Source organism: Salvia miltiorrhiza, chromosome 5 (assembly GCF_028751815.1).
Source record: "Salvia miltiorrhiza cultivar Shanhuang (shh) chromosome 5, IMPLAD_Smil_shh, whole genome shotgun sequence".
In the NCBI taxonomy this organism is placed as follows: Eukaryota; Viridiplantae; Streptophyta; class Magnoliopsida; order Lamiales; family Lamiaceae; genus Salvia; species Salvia miltiorrhiza.
Window position 1 is genome coordinate 4345714 of NC_080391.1, and position 19821 is coordinate 4365534.

Sequence of the window (19821 nt, forward strand, 5' to 3'; positions counted from 1 at the left end):
ATGTTAAAAAAGAGAGATTAGTGCTCTCTCTCTCTCTCTCTCTCTCTCTCTCTCTCTCTCTCTCTCTCTCTAGCATCTGCTATAATTTTGATAGCTCGTCGGCAGGAAATACCATCAGGCTTAGCTCTCAATAATTTTGGGCGTGGTAGAACTCTATCATGAATGAGTACTGTTCAATAATCTGCACGACTTAGTCTCAACATTAAATGCAGTTGTTGTAGTCCACCTAACTCTTATGCATTTTCGAGTTTCAGTTTTTGTATGGCCATCTTTTTATCATAATTCCACTTCTTTCTTTACGATTTTAATTTCTTATGACGTATTTTAATTTATTGTTGGAGCCCAAGTCACATCATTAATTTATGGAAGTTATCCTCCCCTCCCATTTACATTTCTCTATCCTCATTTTCAAAATTCGCTCTTCAATTCTCTTTAGTGCGATAATATCACGAAATGAAAGCAAAAACACTCCAGTATTTGAAATAATAATAATAATAATAGAAGAAGATTTTTTTTTTTTTGAGAGAGATAAAAATGCATTGAAATGAAGAACAGGTCAGATGCAATATGCCCCATATTGCTTTTTGCTAACTGTCTCACAGTATATCCGCGTGAAATCAATGCGTCTATCTAACTCTCATATCCTCATGCATCATTAATAGCTAAAACATAAGTCAACTTCACCAGTTTACAATCTCGTTTTTCCTAATTAATCTTGAAATATGTATATCACTCAGTAGATGTGTATATATACATATCTGCCTCGATGCCTTTAATTTCATCACGCACAACACAACACCAGCCACTGCCCTTTCCATTTCCACCTTTACTTCTTTACTCCCTCAACCAAACCTTTTGCTGCTCTCTTTACATCCATTTTTCTCAACTTTATACTTCATAGTATTCCCTTACAATTTATACATACATATATATATAATGGGAAGTGAGCTTAAGACATGGGTGGCGCTGTGCGTGGTCGCGGCCGTGGCCGTGGCGGCGCTGGCGGAGCCCCAAGTTCCATGTTACTTCATATTTGGCGACTCATTGGTTGACAATGGAAACAACAACAACATTCAGTCCTTGGCCAGGGCTAACTATTTGCCTTACGGCATCGATTTCCCGGCCGGCCCCACCGGCCGCTTCTCCAACGGCAGAACTACTGTAGATGTCATCGGTGAGTATGATAATGTAATTCTTAATTTTTAAAGCTAAATGTAGCTAGGCACATTTTTTTTTTAAATGGCATGTTTGATTTAGTTTGTGTCATTTTCACAGCTGAGCTGCTAGGGTTTGATGACTACATTCCACCTTATGCGAGCGCTCGCGGCGAGCAGATAATGAGGGGAGTGAACTACGCATCCGCCGCAGCCGGAATCCGACAAGAAACCGGCCAGCAACTAGTAGGCATCCTTCCTTGTCTTTTTCTTACATCATTAATTAAGTAGCAAGACTAAAACAAACTTTTTTTTTTTTTTTTGCATTATAGGGAGCTCGAATTGACTTCACCGGGCAAATAAACAACTACAAGAACACAGTGGCGCAAGTGGTGGACATACTAGGCGACGAGGACTCCGCCGCCAATTACTTGAGCAAGTGCATCTACTCCATCGGAGTAGGCAGCAACGACTACCTCAACAACTACTTCATGCCTCAGTATTACCCCACCAGCCGCCAATACTCCCCGGAGCAATACGCCGACGTACTCATCCAACAGTTCACCGAGCAACTAAGGGTATATTTCTTTTTTTCCTTTTTTAAAGAGTATCATTATTATTCCGTAACTGAGTTGCGCGTCGTTGTCAACTAAGGAGGCGTTTACTTTAAGAAATTAGTCTTGATAGATAAAAATAATAAGACTAATCCCTTGTTTACTTTGCTAAATTGAAATTTGGGCCCCACATAGACGATAGGCCCGTAAATTGTACTTTTATTCTACTTTTTTGTACTAACTCCGCCTCTATAAATTGTACCTTTATTCTACTTACGCGGACTATTTTCCGTGGACAGAGGGAATAATAGACAACGATGTCAGCGACTGTTGTCTAAATTCAGTCATAGACAACAATTTTCGCTGACATCATTGTCTATTAGCGTATAGACAACAGTCTTCTTCGAAACCTATTATCTATACCTTGTTGTCTATTTGCGAATTTTTTATAGTGTGTTTGTTTAAAACCATTTTTGATTATTTTCAGACGTTGTACAATTATGGAGCAAGGAAGTTCGTTCTGAACGGAGTAGGGCAGATCGGGTGCAGCCCGAACGCGCTGGCGCAGAACAGCCCCGACGGGCGGACGTGCGTGGCGAGGATCAACAACGCGAACCAGATATTCAACAGCAGGCTGAGAGGCTTAGTCGATGAATTCAACGGCAACACGCGCGACTCGAGGTTCATCTACATCAACGCATACGGCGTCTTCCAAGATCTGATCAACAACCCGGCGGCGTTTGGGTTTAGGGTGACGAACGCAGGGTGCTGCGGCGTGGGGCGGAACAACGGGCAGATAACGTGTCTGCCGTTGCAGCCGTCGTGCCAGAACAGAGACCAGTACTTGTTTTGGGATGCGTTTCATCCCACCGATGCGGCCAATGTTGTGGTCGGAAGAAGAGCTTACAGAGCTGAGAAGGCGTCGGATGCTTATCCCTTTGATATTAGCCGCTTGGCTCAACTCTGAGACCACACGACAAAGGAAAAAAATAAATATATATAGTATATTGCAACATTTGTGTGGCTGGCTATTATAGAATTCATATGTGATATTGCTAATTTGTGCTTCGATATAATGTAATTTTTTTTTACAGTTGATAGTTGTTATGATTCTCGTGATATGGAATGGAAGAAGCTCCATTTTCGTGATTTGAGTTTTTGAATTTTTTCTGGGTGTTGAATTGAATGGATATTGAATAATCATATGAATGGAATTTCAGAGAAGTATAGGGTGAATTATGAAGCCATCATATTTGCAAATAGGTTTATAGGTTTATTATAAGGAGTTCAAAACTCGTGCAAATTTATAATAGGGAACGTCATTATTATGGCGGCTCCATTCAAAAGAAATTGATAGTAAGCAAAATCTACTAAGCTACCCTATCCCCAAGTGGAATGTATAGTTAGTTGAGTTTATAATGTGTTACTGATGGAACTGTAAACAAGGGATTACAGTTCCCCAATAGCAAAAATACACCATGCACCTTTCTATTTGGGGTATATTGTACCCGTGGGAAAAATCAGAATAAATCGAAAGATGGTGTATTTTTTTTCAAAATTTAAAAATTATGGAAAAAATTAAAATTTATTAAAAGTTCGCGTATTTTACGGTAAATATCTATTTTCTAAAAATAATAATTAATCTCAATAGCAAAAATTGACTATTTTTTGTGGACGAAATGAATATTAAGTTGTTTTCATGCGTTCACGAATTTGCGAATTTTTGTGGATATCTCAATAATAAAAATTGACTATTTTTTGTGGACGGAATGAATATTAAGTTGTTTTCATGAGTTCACGAATTGATGCAAGAAGTCTGTTGGTATTTTTCGATGGACTTCTCGACATATTTTAATACATAGAATTTTTGTTGTTACCAAAAGAAATAAAAATAAATTGTATTTCTTATAATTTTAAAGCATGATCTTTAAATTCTTTAATTCAAAGCATTAATTAATAATGGCCATATATAACATATTTGAGGTATCTTAATAATGGCCATATATAACAGTGGCATACATATGAAATTTTAGTAAACGCGCGCGATTACTGAACAAGATTAAATTACCCAAAAGGGGTTATTTGTTAATGAGCTATATATATAGAGTTGTTCATTTTCCAGAAAAAAATTATTACTCCATTTGTCCCATTACAAATGTCCCACTTTTCATAATGTGATGTTCTATTATAAATGTCTCATTCCTTTTTTGGCAATATATTTTCTTTCTATACATAATATTTAAATAATTTCCATCAACCGACTTTATCTACTTTCTATCCATTTTTTAATCCTCGTGTCCAAAAGTTTTAGGACATTTGTAATGGGACGAATGAAGTAGTATGTATCAAATTTCGATCGACACCATTTTACGGAAATTAAACTAAAAAATGAGGTTAGGGCAGAAATGACAATGTATCTTGGACCCGATTTAGATCTATTTTGTAGGATACGAGCATGTCAAAAATTAAACTTCACGAACATAGACTGAATTTGGGCCACTACTCTAAAATTCAGGTTCCATTCTACACTATAATTTTTAAGATTCATATCAGGTCCAAATGCAACTCATGGATCCATTTAATATACTCCCTCCGTCCTCTAAAATTATGCATTTATTTTCTCTTTTGTACGTCCTCTCAACGACCAAGGCTCTGATGCATATGTGTGTATGTTAATTATTCATGTGCTTGAATTATTTATGCTTTAATGATATTTAAAGCATTACTCAATTGAAGACAAACGAAATGGTGTGCTTGTAACTGTAAATGAGAGAAGATTTTGCATCTTCCTCAGTTATAACCTTCACAGACTAGATATGAATGGTGGTTTTCTTGGATTTGTTGGAGCGTTAATTTCTTTTTTTTAAATTGTCTATAAATACATAAACTACATATACTCAAATTTTAGTTTGAGCATAATAACTCAAGGCTCTGAAATTCGAATGTTGAGGATTAAGGTTAGAAATTTTTAACCCGATTTTTTTTAATTAGATTAGTCCGCACTTGAATAATTCAATAATTCGATAAGGCTAGCTCAAAATTCGATGGATTGGTCCGATTAATATTTTTAATTGGCGCATTGAAGACAAACGAAATATTTTGTATTAGTTGTTGTGAACTTGTACTAATAAGGAGACGAGGATGTTATAATATTATTCTACTAAGTTTATTCATTTATTCTTATGGGCTAGAGTTGAGGTTATCATTAATTATTTTGGGCCCATAATTTCATGTTGGACGTGAAGTAGCAAATAGGCAAAAGTTTTATTTGAAGAAAGCAACTTCTGGAGTAGGAGATTGGCGGCGGACAGAAGCAAACAATTCCACTGGATGCGTTTGGAAAATCAGAGAAAAAAAAATATTTTTATGTTAGACAATTTTTTTTCATTCATTTTTTCTTTTTAATATTAGATAATAGTATTATCTTAGTGTAGGGATGTGAAATTATTTTTCAACTTTTTTTCATCTTTTTTTCTCTAATAAACATATGATAAAGAAAAGAAGAAAAATATAATATTTTCTCATCTTTTCTTATTCATTTTTTTTCAATGAAAATTTTACAACGAAAGTAAACATACCCTAAGAATACTTTTCCATTATTTATTTCTTTTATAGTTGATTTTCATCTTTTTCTTACAAATTATAAGTGTCGTAACTTGGATTTGGTTGATTGGAGATTCTGGTAATATATTTTAATTTATTAGATTAATAATTATATATATTTTTATTTATTTTGATTGTGTTTTATTTTAATGGTATGAATAGCTAATTTCTTGATTCGGTAAGAATAATGAGAGTAGAGAGTTATAATATGATTTTCTTGAGTTTGATCACTTTAGATTAATTAAGATTAGTGTTAGTGTCAAAGCTATCGTACCATTAATAGGGAATAAATTGGTAGACAGATTATTACTTGCATTTTTTTGGGTAATTTGTTTAAATTGTGTTTCTTCATCTTAATGCTATTAAAAACATTAAATCTAGATTTGACGTTTCCAATTAGGTTGTGTTTTGATAAAGGAAATAGTTAGTTTAAGCGTCTCATGCTAACTGCTAACTATCGATAAAGTACGTAGGATTGGGGTACGGTCCGCAACATTCACGATACCCTATAACTGGTTGGTTTATGAGAATTGATTTATCTTTGCATAATAATCAGAGTAGTGATTAATGTGAATTTATTCGAGTCGGTTCTGTTTTATTCTTGATTTATATTTTATTTGCTAATTTAGTTGATTTTATTAGTTTCTTTGTTGGGTTAATGGTTGCTTTTACCCATTCTCAAAGACAAAAAAATAAAAGAAAAAAAATACTCAGTATAAAAGAAAAGAAAACTATAAACTATCCGTTTCAAACTTGAAAAGACAAAGTTGTCTTTACTTAAATCGCGAACTTTGCTCGACATGCTCAACCAATACGAATTGATGAGCATGTTGAGCATTAATGATAAATGCACTAATGTTCGATATGCATGCTCGACCATATTGCGAGCCGAGTATATTGAGCAGTTATATGTTTATGATAAATACATTAATGCTCGATATGCTCGATCTCATTTTTTTAGACCATATATTGTACACGCAAGCATAAATAAGTTATGTATCGTCTACTTAAAGTTCGATTTCACCGCGGAGGAAAATAAGATAAACTGAAATTTCATGTATTATCAAGAAGATTTTAAAATTTTAGAATCAGGCCAAACTTTGTGCTTTTAACGGCAATTAACCCTTTGTTATTTTAGGCCACGTATTACGTATATATTATCCATGCAAGTGCAAATAAGCCACGTATTATTCACTTCAAGTTCAATTCCGCCATACTAGCCTGCCGTGAGACTTCGAGGGTGTTTGGCTAAGCTTATTTTAAAGACCTTATAAGCTCTTGGAGCTTATAAGATGTTTCAGTAGCTTATAAGATGTAATTTTTGATAGCTTATAAGTTGTCAAAGTGTTTGGATAATTGAGCTTATAAGCTAGAGAGAGAATTTTTTTGTTAGAGAGATAAAATATTTTTTTAGAGAGAGAAAATCGAAGAAAAATGAACTTGAATGATATATAATGAAAATAATAAATTATAGTAGTTGAAAAATATTTGTAAAATGATTGTTGCATATGAGATTATAAAAAAATAAGTTGGGGTAGATGAACTTATTTTTTGGGGAGCTTATAAGCTCTTGGAGCTTATTTTTGGAGCTTATAAGCTGTTTGAGAGCTTATTTTGCCAAACACTTTGAAGGAGCTTATAAGCTTCTAAACAGCTTATAAGCTGTTTTGAGAAGCTTATAAGCTCAGCCAAACACCCTCTTCGTATATTTTTAAAAAGAGATTTTAAAGGTCTTGTGATCATCCAGAATCGAACCAAAGTTTTTTGTTTTAGTGTTAACTAACCCTGATATATTACAATAGCTAGTAACTTGATCCGCTAGAGAAAAAAAAAATAATAACAATAACAACTTGACTAATTAGGGTGCGTTCTCTTTGGTTGTAAATTTATCATGAGAAAATTAGGGATAAAAAAAATTATTATCACACCAAAAATAAAGGGATAATATTAACTCTCCTTTGTAGTGAAAATGAGGAATGAATAAGGGTCAAATATTATTTTATAGGAAATGTGGGAAAAGAGAGGAAGGATTTAAAGGGTGAAGTTTTTTTTATCACTCCTTTTCTCATGAGAAATTTACAATCAAAGAGAACGCACCCTTACCCACGTTTGGTTGGGTGTTTTTAGAGGTTGGAAAGAGAATCGGGTAATTGAATCCATTACTTGTTGTTTGGTTTTGGTACGTAATGAAATAATCATTATCCTTACTTGAGGGTAATCCAATCACCTAATTTGTTACCCTTCAAAATAGAGGGGAAACAAAAGAAAGAGAATCCCTTACTAATAATTCATTTCCATTGTTAAATCAAACACTCAATAAAAGTAATGGATATCGTTACCATTCCACTTCTTTAATTATTTGATTCCATTCTATTTCCATTCCTCCACTTGAACCAATAACACTTCCTAATGATGACATATAGCAATGGTATGACTGTGATTTAGTTTAATTAGGACACCGTTACAAGAACCTAGCACCACTCGATTTTATAACAACGTTTCAATCACAAAAGGTTGGTATATATAAATTCCCTCCGCCTATTAATCATAGCTCTAGATTAATTAATTAGTGGGCACAAATAGTTAAATCAGCATTAATTTTCGTGTACGCAAAGCATTTATTAGTTTCGAGCATATGCGGATTAGGTTAACTTCAACGGGCGTATAAACAGCGAGTCGCGTCTCCTCCAAATTAAACTGCAGGCAGATGACGAGAACTAATGATCAGCTGATGAAGAAATGGATGGCGACGATGAGCTTGGTGGCGGCGGCGGCGGCGGTAGTCCTACACAACGCGGCAGTTGCGGCGGCGAAGCCGCAAGTGCCGTGTCTCTTCCTGTTTGGGGACTCGCTGATCGACCCCGGTAACAACAACGGCAGGAATACGATTGCGCAGGTTGAATTCAAGCCCTACGGCATCGATTTTCTGTTGGGGCCCACGGGGAGATTCTCCAACGGCAAAACCATAGCTGACATCGTCGGTAATGTATATATATAATTAATTAGTTTGAATATTTTTTTGAAATTTGAATATATTATTAATATGCAGTTTGCGATTTTCAGCTGAGCTTCTAGGGTTTGAGGAATACATTCCGTCGTTTTTGGAAGCTCGTGGCCAACAGATACTGAGGGGAGTCAACTATGCATCTGCTGCTTCTGGAATCAGACCAGAAACCGGCTACAATTGGGTACAGTCCAAACAACATTAATTAATTAATCTTATACTCATCCATTCCAATAATAACGTCCCAAATTTCTTTTTTTGGCGTTATAATGTTGCAATTCAAAAAAAAAAAAAAAAAAAACTCTATCTGCTATCTCCTAATTTATTTTATTTCTCTTACTTTTTCACTATTCTCTCTATCTATCTCATCGTTTACTTTATCTATATTTTCTTAATCTGCATGTCTCGTTTTTTTTGGGACGTTATTATTGGAAGGGAGTAATATGTTTTTGACAAGATACGTTTATCTGCATCTTTTAATGTCGTTCCCCTCCTCTTAATCTTGTAATAGGTAATTTATTTTGTCAAAAAGGCCAACAAAGTATACAAATGCACGTATTTTGTACTATATGCAAGTATTCTTTTTTCATTAGAATAATTTTTTATAGGTGTAAATTTATATTTTATTTTATAGTAATATTTATTACTTTAATATATTTTTTGGATTAATTATTGGATATATTTTTTTTAAGTATAAATTTATAGAACTCATAAAATTGAAAAGAAAAATGTAAATTAAGTATAAAAAAATAATTTTAATAATTAAATATCACTTAATTTTGTCATCATGTTTATTTTCTAGGTTTCATCTTTACATAATTAATTTTAATTTCAAGGATTCTTGCAAACTTATAAACTTTAATAAAACTATTAAGTTATCCTTTGTATTGTAGTAATTCTAAATTATTAAATTTACATAATAAAGAATAATAACTTATGTGGATGAGGAGTCCTAATGAATACTAGTTCTTAGATAACTATTAAAATAGTAAAAGATAAACTACTATAATATATTTTTAGATTTATCATATGTATAATATATTAAACTACACAAATAACCTTAAATTAATCACAAAAGCTCCTGTGAAGTGAAACCGGCTTCACAATGACACTACTTCAACATACAAATAACACTTGAAGTAGTGTCATTGCGAAACTGATTTCACCATGAAATCGATTTTACAGGATACCACCTCTAAATTAATTATGTATGAGGGACGTTATAATAGACAAATTAAAAACAAGGCTCCTAATGAGTATAGATTGGATTGACAAGATTGAGATTCGTATATTGGTCAGGGCGAGCGGATTACTTTCGACGAGCAACTGGACAACTTCAAAATCACGATGACACAACTGGAGAACATGGTCAGAGATGTACCAAGTTACTTGAACAAGTGCATATTCCTATGCGAATTAGGCAACAACGACTTCCTCAACAACTACTTCCAGCCTACATTTTACAACACCAGTAAACTCTACACACTCGAAAATTACACCTCTATTGTTATCCAACGATATTCCGAGCAACTCCAGGTACATACTTTAATGACAGATTCAGAATTTTTAAATTGAAGTTATGAAAAATAATTTCATAAATATAAATGTAAAAATTGCTTTAATATTAAAAATAGTACATCTCAAAACATTGTTCAAAAAAATAAAATTACATTACTACCTAATTTATCTTCCAATAAATCTAAAAAGTCAACAAAATCTTTTTCTTAACTCCAAAATTCTCACACACTAATTCTTTCTCCGATTCTATCTCAAAAAACAGTGAGTAGTGGCGATTCTCTCTGACTCTATCTGGAAAATTCAACCCTTTCCTTTTAATTTAGTTTGTGTATTTTTTTAAAAATTTTATTTATTAATGTGGGCCCAAAGCTCAATTAATATAATCATATAAGAAAGGGCCGAGTGAGCTCGGTTGTGAGTACAAAAATAAATTAAATAATATTTAAATACATATCATATAATACTACTAAAAAAAAATTGGGGATACAGGTGTACCCCCACCGCCTCACTCTGCATCCTCCACCGCATACTTCCTCTGTCCACCAAATGAGTATTTATTTGGAGATATAAATTTTAAGAAATTGATTAAGCTCACGTTTGGTTGAGTGATTTTAGAGATTGGAAAAGGAATCAATTAAGTAAATCCATTACTTGTTGTTTGGTTTGAATAATGAGTTAACCATTACCCTTACTTGAGGGTAATCCAATCACCCAATTTGTTACCCTTCAAAATAGAGGGGAAACAAAAGAAAGGGAATCCCTTACTAATGATTCTTTGCCATTATTAAACCAAACACTCAATAAAAGTAATGGTTTTTGTTATCATTTCACTCCTTTATTTGATTTCATTCATTTTTCATTCCCCTATTTGAACCAAACGAGCACTAAGTGTGTGCAAGTGGAATTAATAAGGATTTCACTTTAAATTGTGAGTGAGTTGTGTGAGCGTATATTTACCAAAATAAGGAATGAGTACTCATTTGATGGATAGACCAAAAATGAAATATGGGTACTCATTTGATGGACGGAGGGAGTCTATCTTTCTCCGAATCTCATCAGTCCCCTTTGTTTAACGACGTCGTCAATGCAGATTCTGTACAACTTCGGAGCTCGGAAGCTGGCTCTAGTCGGCGCTGCGCCGTTGGGCTGCATCCCGTTCACATTGGCGATCAGCAGCACCGACGGTCGATGTGTGGAAGCCACCAACCGAGCAAGCCTGATGTTTAACGAACAACTCAAAGCAAAGATCGATGTTTTCAACGCCGATTTTCCCGAGGCGACATTTACGTACATCGACGGTTATAATCCCATCAACGATGTGCTCACCAACCCCGCAGCTTACGGTGGGTAACACTCTCATTTTTGTTAGAAATTAGTATCATTGTTTTCTAAGCTGTGCATGGTTTTGTTGGTGAAAGGTTTCCAAGTGAATAACAAGGCGTGCTGTGGGCTGTCGTCGGTAATATGTCTCCCAAACGACGTCGTATGTTCAAACAGAAGTGAATACGTGTATTGGGATTTCGCACATCCCTCAGAAACTACAAACATATTGTTGGCAAGAAGAGTATACGAAGCTGAGAAGCCAACAGATGCTTATCCCTATGATCTTCGCCGCTTGGCCCTACTTTGAAAGCCATCATCATGGAATTAATGCTCTCTTAATTTTTCAAATTAATGCCTCTTGCAATTAGTGCTACAACTAGCTTGTGCTTCCCACCCTTTTATATTCACACTGAGGAAATGAATGATGCTCTCGTTTTCAATTAATTAATGTACGGGGTCAATAAAATCTACTCATGCATGCCATGCATGATTTCTTTATGAAAATACTATATTATTAATTTCATAGGATATGTTAAACAAATCTGCGGCCCCCCCACTCTAATGCATGATTTCATTAAATCGGAATTTATGGGAAAATTAGAGCTGATTGTTAAAACAAGACTGTAATTTTCAGCGTTTTCAGAAAGAGTGTAAATGTAAAAAAATGGAAGTTATAGTCTTCATTTTCAAATTCTGAAACATATTTTCCTCTTTTTTGAAAAACACTAAAAGTTGCGGACCTATTTTAACAATTAGCTCGGAAAAGTAGGAAGATTTCAAACCAGCAAATAAACGCCCGCCCGCGTCCACGAATTCGTTTTCGTTCAACATCATTTATACTATACTAATATAAAGTGTCTTCGGCACAAAATATAGATAATCATATTCTTATAAGAAAAACAGGCCGTGTTTTTCTAATCAAGACACTTCGTTTTGTTTTAGATACAAAAATTAGTGTTATTTCAATTTAAATATTTTACAAAAGAATTAATATTAACTCTGTAATTGACTATCTTTCTTTGATTTCTATGTCATAAATATTTTATATTAACAGTTGAAGAAAACCAAAACACATCCTATAAGCATCAAAATCTTATCAAATTAAAAAGTAAAGTAATAAAGTTTGAAAATCAATTATTAAGAAAATTCGGTTATCGTATTAAAAAGTAAAATAATAAAGTTTGGACCATCTCGGCTATTTTTGGTCCGAGCCACTCAAGCTGATTTTTTTTCCGGGTTGAAAATTTTTAACTCTAACCCTCTTTTTTTGTCAGCCCTATCCCTCTTTTTTTTTTGGGCTAAAATTTTTTTCGAGCTAAAAATATATTAGAGCTTCACTTCACTTTTCTACTAAAAGAAGAATTGGATCTCAAAAAATACTACCCCCTCCGTCCCAGCGAAGTTGAGACATTTCCTTTGGGCACGAAATTTAATAAGCTAGTTTTTTAGTGAAAAAGTGAAATGAAAAAGTAAAATAAAATAAAGAGTAATGTGTTTAAGAAAAGTAAGGTGTAATTAGTAGCTTTAATTTATTCTAAAAAGGAAAACGACTTAACTTCGTTGAAACGACACGAAAAGGAATACGACTCAATTTCATTGGGACTGAAGGAGTATAACAATATATAAATTCATTAAATATACATTAAAAATTTATTTTTATCTTCAATCGCTATATTAATTAAAAATCTATCTTCCATTTTATACTAGTCATTAAATAAAGAGCAACTCCACTCCGCGGTGCGAAGGGAGTGTCGATCCGTGGCTTAAGAAGGGTGGCTGCATTGGAGACGCGGCCTGATGCGAGGCCGTGTCATAGCGGCAACCTGGGGCGAAGGGCATAAATGTGTGGCGGACGCGCCCAATTAAAAAAAAATTGAAATTCATTATTTAAATTCAAAAAAAATTGAAATTTATTATTTAATTATGTTTTTAATTTTATTTTAATTATTGTAATGTTTAATTTTATTTTTAATGAAATTGGGATTTTAAAAATAAAAGTGTAGAAATATGAATTTTGTGGAAATGGAGATCTAAGACACTCTTTAAGACACGATGCACTGGAGAGGGGTGTGTCTTAGGTGGGGACCACCATCTAAGACACCCCTAAGACACACCCCACTGGAGATGCTCTAATTGATTAATGTGAAGTTCAAGAATTATGTACAATTCCATCTTTACTTAGAACTTTAATGCCATAAATTCCAATTTGTTGAGGACGTTATTGAGTAGAGTGCGCTATCAGATGTACGAATTCGTGCATTACTATGTAAATGCCGAATTTATTTAATTTACTTTTCAATCGAGTCCTAATTCTTGTGCACCCCGAATAAAGCATCATCAATTATGCTTGTTTTTTCCCCCTTTATACTCAATGGCAAAAATCAAAGCCCAAGAGTTAACGTAAATGTGCCGAAATATTATTCCTCCTCCATCGACTCGATCCCATCAAAACATATATAGTCTTTAATTCCTTGAATTGAGCTTGAAATTTGAAGTTTACTGATTTATTGAAGGGGTATTTGTTGGAATAATAAATTAAACTTGATTTGTAACTAAGATATTTTGTAAAGAAATATCTAGAATAAAGAAATGTAGAAAATTCTAGAACTTAAATATTTAGCCTAATTAACTAGATTATTCTAGCAAGGTCGGTTTAGGTAGATTTTTTATCAAAGTCGGTTTAGTAGCCGACATTGGACAACTATATATATGTGTATGAGTTGTAAAAGTGTAGTGAAGAAAAGTTAAGTTAGTGGAGAAATATTAAAATTTGTGATCAATAATTCATTTGCTTAGTCCCTACCCACACGTCCACACACTGTGCACTTTTGTAATCCTCCAACATTTCATTAAATTCCTCCTTTATATATATACATCTCTCTAAATTTCCAACAAAGTGGTATCAGAGCCACAAGATCCTACTTGTGGTATGACGAATTTACAATCGTTTCAAGTCCCTATGCTCAACAAGAGCAACTTCGACAATTGGAGCATCAAGATGAAGGCGCTATTGGGAGCCCACGACGTTTGGGAGATCGTGGAGAATGGCTACGAGGAGCCGCAGGACGAGGCCGCACTATCCCAACAACAAAAGGATAGATTGCGAGACGCGAGAAAGAGAGACAAGAAGGCTCTCTGTCTCATTTATCAAGCGCTGGGGGACGACGATTTCGAGAAGATCTCAAATGCGAGTACCGCCAAGGAAGCGTGGGAGAAGCTCCAGAACGCGTGCAAAGGAGCGGAGCAAGTAAAAAAGGTACGACTTCAAACTTTAAGAGGAGAGTTTGAGTCTTTGCATATGAAAGAGTCCGAATCGATTTCGGATTATTTTTCAAGAGTCTTGGCGGTGTCTAATCAAATGAAAAGAAATGGTGAAAAATTGGAGGATGTAAGAATTATGGAGAAAATATTACGGTCACTAACCCCAAAGTTTGAGCACATTGTGGTGACGATCGAAGAAACTAAAAATTTGGAGGAGATGACGATCGATCTCTTGTTGCGGTCGCTGCAAGCATATGAGGAGAAGCAAAAGAAGAAGCAAGAAATTTCAGAGCAACTTTTAAAGTTGCACGTAAGCCCGAAAGAGAAAGAAGAAGGTCCGAGCAATGGCTATGGACAGTCCGGGAGAGGACGTGGCCAAGCGCAAGATCGAGGCAGAGGCCGAGCACGTGGACGTGGTCGAGGACGAGGAGGCTTCGTCAATAGTAGTGAAAGAAAGGAGTTTACAAGTGGTCGGGGGAGGAGCAACCCGCCGTCGAGGTACGATAAATCTTCAATAAAATGTTATAATTGCCATAAATTTGGGCACTATGCTTCCGAGTGCAGAAGTGAAAAATTAAGGATCGAAGAGAAGGCCAATTATGCCGAAAATGCAAATCAAGATATTGGTAGTGTGCTTCTGGCATATAAAGGAGAAGCCGGAAGACAAGATGACACGTGGTACCTCGACACTGGTGCTAGCAATCACATGTGCGGGAAGAGAAACATGTTCGTGGAGCTCGATGAGTCGGTAAGTGGCAACGTCTCCTTTGGTGATGAATCTAAAGTTCCAGTTAAAGGAAAAGAGAAAATTTTAATTCGCTTGAAGAATGGAAATCATGAATTTATTTCCAACGTTTATTACGTGCCCAATATGAAGAATAATATATTGAGTTTGGGACAACTCTTAGAGAAAGGTTATGATATTCACATGAGAGATTATAACCTTTCAATAAGAGATGGCAAAAATAATCTTATTACCAAGGTGCCAATGTCTAAAAATAGAATGTTCTTATTGAATATTCGAAATGACGTGGCAAAATGCCTGAAAGCGTGTTACCAAGATAAGTCTTGGTTGTGGCATCTTCGGTTTGGGCACTTAAATTTTGGCGGTTTGGAGTTGTTGTCCAAAAAAAAGATGGTGAGAGGCCTACCATCCATCAAACATCCCGATCAACTCTGCGAAGGTTGTCTACTCGGGAAGCAGTTCAGAAAGCCGTTTCCAAAGGAGTCAAGCTCAAGAGCTCAAAAGCCACTGGAGTTGATTCATGCTGACGTGTGTGGGCCAATAAATCCAAGCTCCCTGGGTAAAAATAATTATTTTCTGCTATTCATTGATGATTTTTCTAGAAAAACGTGGATATATTTCTTGAAGCAGAAGTCAGAAGTATTTAATGCATTCAAGAAATTCAAAGCTACCGTCGAGAAGGAAAGCGGACGACAAATCAAAGCCATGAGGTCCGATCGAGGCGGAGAATTCACGTCAAGGGAGTTTCTAGAATTTTGCGAAGCAAATGGAATTCGACGGCCCCTGACAGTTCCGAGATCCCCCCAACAAAATGGAGTGGCGGAAAGAAAAAATAGGACAATCATGGAGATGGCGAGGAGCATGCTAAAGACGAAGAATCTGCCTAAAGAGTTTTGGGCCGAAGCAGTGGCGTGCGCGGTGTACTTGTCTAACCGATCGCCGACAAGGAGCGTGTGGGGAATGACTCCACAAGAAGCCTGGAGCGGGAGAAAACCAGGAATTTCTCACCTAAAGGTATTTGGGAGCAAAGCCTACGTGCATGTACCAGATGAGAGAAGGAAGAAGCTCGATGACAAAAGTGAAGCATTCATCTTTATCGGGTACGACTCTAACTCCAAAGGCTATAAGTTATATAACCCAGAGACCAAGAAAATAGTGATAAGTCGAGATGTGGAGTTCGACGAAGAAGGAGTCTGGGATTTCAGTCCCAGTGGTGACTTCACCTACATCCCACAGTTAGAAGAACAAAGAGCAGAAGAGCAAGTTGGAGAAGTCCAACAAGAGCCAGTGACTCCACCAGCTTCACCAGTGCCAGTCACTGAAGACTCGCCACCATCTTTCTTAAATGAAAGAGCCACACCACGAGCAAGGAGTTTGGGCGAGATATATGAGGATACTGAAAGGTTAGAAGATCTTACCTTATTTTGCCTATTTGCTGATTGTGAGCCTGTTAGCTTTGAAGAAGCAGCAGATAGTGAAAATTGGCGAGTTGCGATGGATGAAGAGATCAAAGCCATAAAGAAGAATGATACATGGGAGCTCGTGACACTACCAAAAGGGCACAAGGCCATCGGAGTCAAGTGGGTGTATAAAATTAAGAAGAATTCCAAGGGTGAAGTGGAAAGATATAAAGCGAGGCTCGTCGTGAAAGGATATAGTCAAAGAGCTGGAATTGATTATGATGAGGTATTTGCTCCTGTCGCTCGCTTAGAAACTATCAGACTAATACTCTCTCTTGCAGCCCAAAATAGATGGAAGATTTATCAAATGGATGTCAAGTCAGCCTTCTTGAATGGGTATATAGACAAAGAAGTCTATATCAAGCAGCCAATGGGCTACGAGGTGAAAGGGCAAGAAGATAAAGTCTTGAAGTTGAAGAAGGCCCTATACGGACTAAAGCAAGCACCAAGGGCATGGAACAGCAGGATCGATAAGTACTTGGAGGAGAATGGTTTCACCAAATGCCCTCACGAGCATGCTCTCTACGTGAAAGCCAATGAAGGAGATGTCTTAATTGTGTGCTTGTATGTAGATGATTTGATTTTCACAGGAAATAATCCAAAGATGATTGAGGAGTTCAAGAAGGCCATGTCAAAGGAGTTTGAGATGACAGACATTGGGCTGATGGCGTACTACCTCGGCGTGGAAGTCAAGCAACTCGAAGATGGGATCTTCATCACACAAGAAGGATATGCCAAGGAAATTCTCAAGAAGTTCAAGATGGAGAACTGCAAAGCAATCAACACGCCAGTGGAATGCGGGATAAAATTATCCAAGAATGATGGAGGAGAAAAGGTGGACCCGACATTGTTCAAGACCTTGGTTGGAAGTTTACGGTACTTAACTTGCAAAAGGCCGGACATTCTTTATGCGACAGGACTCGTGAGTCGCTATATGGAGAATCCAACCACTACGCATTTTAAGGCGGCAAAGAGAATTCTTCGATACCTCAAAGGTACGCTCAACTACGGCCTATTCTATTCAAATACTCATGATTATAAGCTTGTTGGCTATAGTGATAGCGATTGGGCTGGAGATAATGATGGCCGCAAGAGTACGAGCGGGTTCGTGTTTTTTATGGGAGACACTGCTTTCACCTGGATGTCCAAGAAGCAACCCATAGTCACGCTATCAACGTGTGAAGCTGAATATGTGGCTGCTACATCCAGTGTTTGCCATGCAGTTTGGCTACGGAGTTTACTGGAAGAGCTTGGATGGCCACAAAAGGAGCCAACAACTATTTGCGTGGATAACAAGTCGGCAATCGCGCTCTCAAAGAATCCGGTGTTTCATAATCGAAGCAAGCATATTGACACTCGCTTCCACTACATCAGAGAATGCATTGCAAAGAAGGAGGTCCAAGTGGAGTATGTGAAATCACAAGATCAAGTTGCCGATATTTTTACCAAGCCGCTCAAGTTTGAGGATTTTGCGAAGTTTAGAATTTTACTCGGGATGACAAATCAAGTTTAAGGGGGAGTGTTGGAATAATAAATTAAACTTGATTTGTAACTAAGATATTTTGTAAAGAAATATCTAGAATAAAGAAATGTAGAAAATTCTAGAACTTAAATATTTAGCCTAATTAGCTAGATTATTCTAGCAAGGTCGGTTTAGGTAGATTTTTTATCAAAGTCGGTTTAGTAGCCGACATTGGACAACTATATATATGTGTATGAGTTGTAAAAGTGTAGTGAAGAAAAGTGAAGAAAAGTTAAGTTAGTGGAGAAATATTAAAATTTGTGATCAATAATTCATTTGCTTAGTCCCTACCCACACGTCCACACACTGTGCACTTTTGTAATCCTCCAACATTTCATTAAATTCTTCCTTTATATATATACATCTCTCTAAATTTCCAACAGTATTGGCCTGTAAATACTCTAATTTTTTTTTATTTTCTTATTTTGCATCTCAACTTTAAAATCTATCTATAAATACTTGAACTTTGTATTCTTTCTGATTTTGCATCCAACAAATTTTTACCCTCAAATCGTTGCTGACATGACAGTCAAATTGACATCCTAAACTCTACAATTACATGTTCTAGATTCCACATTGACAACAAACTTATCTGCTTCATTACCCACTTCAAACTTCCCTCTCAATTCAGGCTGTCATCAACAACGATTTGTGGGTAAAAATTGATCGGGTGAAAAATAAGAAAGAATATAAAGTTCGGGTATTTATAAGCAGATTTTAAAGTTGAGGTGCAAAACAAAAAAATGAAAAAAGTTCGAGTATTTACATATCAATACCCCTCTATTGAATATATATAGGTTTGATCCTGATTATAACAAAAACAATTTAAGTGTTGAATTACAAACACTACTGTAAAAATCTAACAATTTCTTATTATGATACGTAGATAAGGACAACGTTCCACGAACCTAGCTACTCGATATATATTTTAATGTTTGAGTTACAAAATTAAGGTTTATGTAACCATGATGCGGATGGTTTTATGCTCCTCCCACTAGATTAGGTTCAATGAGTAAAATTAATTTACAATTGGAAAGGGTTTATTATCTAATTATATTTCTAATACACTAATTATGTGATATACTGTATTACGTCACGAGAAGACTTTTTTTTTTTGATAAATTACATAAGTAAATAAAAAAATTCAAAGACAGCGCGCGACAGAAGACTCGAATTCAAGAGCGCGCGAGGGAACTTCTGCAACTTGGCAAGAAAACTACTACGAGAAGAAAGTCAACTTTGACAATTAATATCTCCATCAAGCTTGGAAGCCGAGCTGTGGAAGAATATATATATAATATCTTAATTTGTCATCAAGATTAGAATGTTAGGTATCAGCTTGCTTACCTATTCGGTACGATGCATGTGAATTCTAAAAAGATAAATCTACCTTCGAGTCTAAAGCAAGGCAGAGTCGGAACAACAAAAATGCCCTTGTCGCACAAAATAATTAACTGTTATTTTTTGTGAGTTAGAGGGCGTTTGTTGAGCTTATAAATTCTTTAAAACAACTTATAACGGCTTAGTTATAAGTTTATCAAAAAATAAGTTTATCTAACTTAACTTATTTTGTCATTATCATGTAAATAACACTCATTTTACAAAACTAATTCAACTATAATTTGCTATTTATTTTTACCACATGGTCTACCAGTTGAGCAAATTGAGCCGTTTAAC

At 35.6% G+C, this 19821-nt stretch overlaps 3 protein-coding genes across 5 annotated transcripts in view; all 3 read left to right on the forward strand.

Annotated features, from left to right (window-relative positions):
* The window catches only part of LOC130985259 (uncharacterized), a 920555-nt gene that overhangs the window by 445609 nt on the left and 455125 nt on the right, over nucleotides 1–19821 (forward strand). The gene's annotated exons all lie outside the window — the stretch shown is intronic.
* Nucleotides 691–2857, forward strand: LOC130985286 (GDSL esterase/lipase At5g45670-like). The gene is made up of 4 exons (XM_057908190.1): nucleotides 691–1174; nucleotides 1276–1400; nucleotides 1487–1732; nucleotides 2196–2857. Exons 1-4 carry the CDS (start codon nucleotides 937–939, stop codon nucleotides 2673–2675), a joined length of 1089 nt encoding a protein of 362 aa, XP_057764173.1. The 5' UTR covers nucleotides 691–936; the 3' UTR covers nucleotides 2676–2857.
* On the forward strand, nucleotides 7975–11653 carry LOC130985281 (GDSL esterase/lipase At5g45670-like). 2 transcript variants are annotated; one of them, XM_057908184.1, is made up of 5 exons: nucleotides 7975–8292; nucleotides 8375–8499; nucleotides 9615–9851; nucleotides 10924–11176; nucleotides 11252–11653. In XM_057908184.1, the coding sequence occupies exons 1-5, from the start codon at nucleotides 8019–8021 to the stop codon at nucleotides 11461–11463; spliced, it is 1101 nt and encodes a 366-aa protein (XP_057764167.1). In that variant the 5' UTR covers nucleotides 7975–8018; the 3' UTR covers nucleotides 11464–11653. The 2 variants fall into 2 exon arrangements, with proteins under 2 accessions (XP_057764167.1, XP_057764168.1); XM_057908185.1 differs by lacking the exon at nucleotides 9615–9851.